We start from the raw sequence: 5,235 nt of genomic DNA on the forward strand, positions 1-5,235 counted from the left end.
TGTCGTCTGAAACTTTTAAAAAACCGCTAATTCACAAAAAAAAATTTCCAAAAAAGAAAAACACCGTATTTTAACTTCGTACCTTACATAAAAGTATTATAAACATAGTATATTCAATATACAAAATGTTTCGTGATTTCTCACTCAATATTTTTGGAATTATATTGAAGTGGTTAGCTTCCCAGAAGGCTTTCACTTTTTATCAGTTAGTTTTACCATATTTTCGGAGAGGGTATATTTTGTTTGCAATAAACAAATCATAAAATAAAACAGTGATTATAATGAAAGTTAAATTGAAATATATTACAAATTAAACATCACAATAATGGCGTACATGTAAAATATATGCAAAATAATTTTTTTTTTAATTCGCAAAACATAGGCACCAAATTTAAATGTAAATTACTTGATAGACTTTTTAACCATTCATAAGGGAAGATCTGGGAGGGGAGGTAAAAATTGGTGATACTGATTGTGCTTGTTTCGATCTATAAATTTTTGTTTGAACCGAGATACGTTCATCTTAGTTCAAAAATTAAAACCCGCAAGAACTTTCTTGCCAACCTGATATATAAAACGAACTTTGTCTCTGTGTCCGTGGGTGTATGTGAGTTCGTTCCCTATGAACTCGAAAACGGCTGAGCCGATTTTTATTAAATTTCGCACGAATGTACATTATGTGCCTGGCAGTGTTATTAAAAAGGTTTTCTATCGGAATGTCTTTGATAAGTATCGTTAATCGGAATAATCCAATGAAAAATGGAACAGGCGATTTTGACCAAGGTTAACACCTTACACAGCCTAACATAACAAGTGTATTTAAGAAGTTTTATGACGACATACGCCGAAAAGCCCGACATATAAAATCAACAGTAGATTCTTTGATATGACAGGGGCGCGTTTGAAATGAATATTTCTGTTTAAAGCAGAATTGAAGCGTAATAATTAACTTTTGCGTTTTAAACTTAAAAGCAAGCCGTTATATATAAAAATTATTTTATATAAACAAAAGTAAGTTCTCTACAGTGCAATGTAGGCTACAACACGGGGAGGCATGTGAAGCCTTCTCCCAGTTTATCGCAATGGCTCCCCAATTAGTATAGGCAATCAATCGATTTGATTGAAATTTCACCGATTTTGATAACAATACAAATATGTGAGTGTGAAAACTCTGTTGATCATTATTCAATCCCGAGCAACGTCGAGTCTCCCTGCTAATTCATATTTAAAAGAAGGATTGTTAATTTGGGGATAACTTTATAGAAATATTATACAAATCGATGAAACTGACGCGACCAAAATCAAGTCATTAGTATCATTTCTAGTTATAACATTAAATCGAGCATTAAAAAAATCAAATCGAAACAATCGTCTTGATCATTGGTTAAAAAGAGCTCCAATCGTTTATATTTAAAGTTATTATAATATAATATTTATTCCACACAAAATTAACACACGTATTACTCGACACACGCGCGAACCTCTCACCCACCAACATTTGTTAAAATGTTGACGGTAAACAATATTTGACTTAAATTACTTTGTCCAACATTAGCGGAAATTTTTCATTGGAAGACGAAGCAATCAGATATGCAAATATGGCAAGCATGCACTGCGTATGAAAGTATAAAATTGAAGAGTTTGTTCATTTAAAGAGCCTATCGGAAAGAAACATAAGGTAACGCATGGCGGGTTTTTTTTTTTTTTTTTAACGGCTACGAAATGGAAGCTTTTCTATGAGTTTCTAAACGTTAAATAATGTCGATTTTATGTTAATTATTATTTCTCGCCAAACATTTCCGTTCTCATTTTAAACTTTATTGGCTATGGATTTGAGAAATTTGAATAGTCTCCAATGCATCTTTAACACAATCCACTGGCCTTGTGCCTAATTTGCTCGGTGGGGGAGCAAATAAATACCATCTTTAACACAATCCTAAATACTTAGACTTACATTTGCAAACATTTATACTAACGTTGTCCGAATACAATATTTAATACGGACAAAGTTATCGAATTAATTTTCACAATTCTGAATCTAATATTAAATTTTTTTTTTTGCTAGATTTGGACATTGTGAATAGAGCTAACAAGGAACGTGTTTCCTGAATTGTCTTTTCTGCATGGACATCTCATTCGTCGCAGATCTTCGTTGAGGGCTAGTTTGAACCATGGGTTTTATCTAGTTCATAGCTGTTCAATGTTCGCTAATTGTCTTCGAAAACTTTCAACTTATCGCTTTTCCTAATTTTTGAATATCTTGATTATTGCAACATGTAGATACCATACGTTTCCCTTAATTTATATTTCGCTCTTAATGGAAGTTTGGGAACTCAAGTGGCGAAAATTGGGATTTCCAGTTAGCTCCCCTAGATAAAACGCTTGATTCAAAATAGATAAATCCAATCCGAACTCCTGCATGGAGCTTAAAGAGAAAGTGTTTCTGGAATTGTTTGCATGGACACCTCATTTGTCGCTAATCTTCGTTATCCGACATGATTTTTTAGTGTTAATCCTAAAAACTAAGAGTAACGCTCAGCGATTTAATGTCAATTTTGAGATTTCTCGCAAAACACGAATGCTGCACCTCTAATTTGAGGTCCTGGTTCTGGCACACAAGATGAGACGATGAAAGGAGGCTGACAAATTTTGACCAAGTTCCTCGTAAAGCTGGAAAAATGAAATCTCTAGATATGGCGGAAACTGGATTTTCAGCCGATATAGGTCTTGAACTACTGCGTTGCAACCGCCGTTACCAATGGTGGTATAGCTTCGTGTGACAGCCTCGTCTTTTCACTAAAACTGCGTTACAAACTATGGTTAGTGATAATATGCATATACAAGAGTGTATGTATATAATTCTGTTACTTTAAAGTTGTTACACGTAATCCCACTTAAATGAATATGATTTAAAATAGTTCATACATGTTCAAACTGTTTCTGTAATTAGTCTTGTACTATTTTAAACAATACATTTACATTTCCAAATCATTTCATTTTTGTTGCCTCTATTCTCTCGCAAGTCTTCAACCGTGGTACTCTCCGGTCTTAAATTACTGTATTTTATTTGAAACTTAATCTGTTCAAACCCTGAACATTACTCGTTTCATGTGTTTACCAAAATGGAGTATGAAAATGGAGACTCTAAGGATTGAACTCTCGAACTGAAGTTTTAAAACCACAAAACGATGCTGTAATGTATAACGAGGGTTTGACTTATGTTTGAATTTTTAGGTAAAGTAAACTAAAGCTCGAAAGTGCAACGGTCGAAGCCTTGTGAAAACTACAATATTAAAAACCCTCAGGAACAAATAATGTACATTTCTAATCCTACCATTTTTCTTTCAGATGGCCAGCAGGTTGGGAGTTGACTTAGAGAGAGTGGTAGATTTAATAAGAAAGAACGACCTACATGGGATCCGTTCACTCATCGATCCCTTAACGCTGCATACTCGGCAGTCGATTGTCTGCCAAAAGGTCGACAAAAAATCTCTACTCAGATACACCTGTGAACTCGGCTTTACAAACATCGTGAAATATCTGTTGGACGAATGTGGGGCTGATATCTCTGAGCGTTACGAGTTAGATAACACTCGGTTATCACCATTGCGAGTCTCCATCAATAATCTTGATGGTGCTACGTTCAGTTTATTGCTCCAACGTGGAGCTGTTGCTGCTGACGTATACGAGGCCGTCAGATGTGTTCAGTACGTCTCAGAAAAGAAATATTCGGATGTGCTCTCTATTTTAAGAAAGTGTATCGAGGAAATTACGTCTATAGCATTTGCCGACAGTCATCCCGATTTATTTGCCTATCTGGATGATAAAATTTTAAATCATGTGAAGCCATTTTTATCTGCAGTGGCCGCTGGAAATATTGACGAAATGAAAACGTGTCTGCCATATTGCATAGACCCAAGGGCAGATAACGATTTACAAGAAAACGCCTTGTGCATAGCCATCTCGAATGGGCAGGACAATGCTGTGCACTTTTTGTTGAACTATAAAATATTCTCGATCATGGATTATCTGCGTGCTCTAGAGATGTGCGGAGCGAAATTAGTGTTGAGAATGTTGCGTGGACGTTCAATGTTGGAGGAAAGCGTAAATAATTCGAACGGAACATTTGTTTGGCGTTTCCGATGAGTTCATTAATGAACTCCCAAAAGAACTCGACATTTTTTTATGGTTGCACAATATCCCAACACTCAAAAGGACTTCGTGCGAACGATTTAGCTACTCTGGACTTGTTGAGTTGCACTTTTTCCTCTTATTGGCTCTGGTTCTCCTAACTGTATGTCTAAAAAGATCTTCAAACAGTTGCTTTGCATCCACCTTGAATGCGATTCCTCAAACAACGATGAGCTTTTAACGAAATTAAATCTGTTTTATGAAGGAAGGTGGCTGGAAACTGTTGCTGAAGCGTCAGAATAAATTTCCCTTTGTTATTTATAAACGGCTTAAACTTCATTTATCGATTAAAAAAAAATGGCTGAACATTCTGTGATTTGCTTCATTATCAGTTGTTCGGATAATGTGAATTGCACCGACAAGAGAGGAAACACCCCGATGCACGCCGCCTCCTCTCTGCCAGCAATCTATCTGTCGAATCTAAAAATGTTTAATTCCTTGTAAAATCGAAGACTTTATTCTTATTCTGCTCCAAAACTTGTCTGTCAATTGCTTTCTATCCAAACAATTCTTGAGCCTTACCAAAACCACATGTTTACAATATTAGTTGCTAGTGTTCAGTTTTTATCTTAAATTTTTTAAATATTTCGATTATTCTTTCAGTTGTGCTCTGCTCGTTAAAACTTAATTTCAAATATTGAACCATATGAGCAGCACGTACTTTGAATGTCCTGGGATTTTTTACTTTAATTTTTACTTCGCCTGTAATAATTTCAAGTGACTTTTTTTAACGAGTAAATAATTTTAAATTTTACAAATCCTGCTTATTCGTATTTGGAAATGGGAGAGACATAATTCATATTTGGAGCGTAACTTTTACAAATAGGTAAATATAATCAGCTTCAAAAATGCTGATAATGTGATTAATGCAGGGAAGGGGACCTTTTCTTCTTAGTATATTCCTCATCATACATGCGAATAGAAAATGCTTAAAAAAATAAGCTGAAAATAGGATTTTTCTTGCAGTTATTTAATGTTGCATTTTCAAATTAAACTTAATCGTTTAATAGTAAATCTTACTTGTACTAAAATTAAAGCTGTATT

The 5,235-nt window shown here is 34.7% G+C and overlaps 1 protein-coding gene across 1 annotated transcript; it reads left to right on the forward strand.

Annotated features, from left to right (window-relative positions):
- The first annotated feature begins 1,439 nt into the window (after positions 1 to 1,439).
- Positions 1,440 to 4,954, forward strand: LOC145254673 (uncharacterized). The gene is made up of 2 exons (XM_080113318.1): positions 1,440 to 1,678; positions 3,349 to 4,954. Exon 2 carries the CDS (start codon positions 3,349 to 3,351, stop codon positions 4,144 to 4,146), a length of 798 nt encoding a protein of 265 aa, XP_079969444.1. The 5' UTR covers positions 1,440 to 1,678; the 3' UTR covers positions 4,147 to 4,954.
- The last annotated feature ends 281 nt before the right edge of the window (positions 4,955 to 5,235 follow it).

The sequence above is a fragment of the Euprymna scolopes genome, chromosome 30 (genome assembly GCF_053919585.1).
Source record: "Euprymna scolopes isolate OS-2025 chromosome 30, ASM5391958v1, whole genome shotgun sequence".
Classification (NCBI taxonomy): Eukaryota; Metazoa; Mollusca; class Cephalopoda; order Sepiida; family Sepiolidae; genus Euprymna; species Euprymna scolopes.

What these genes read in the sequence shown, in the direction of transcription:
- LOC145254673 (XM_080113318.1), top strand. Translation starts at nt 3,349, where the DNA reads ATGGCCAGCAGGTTGGGAGTTGACTTAGAGAGAGTGGTAGATTTAATA.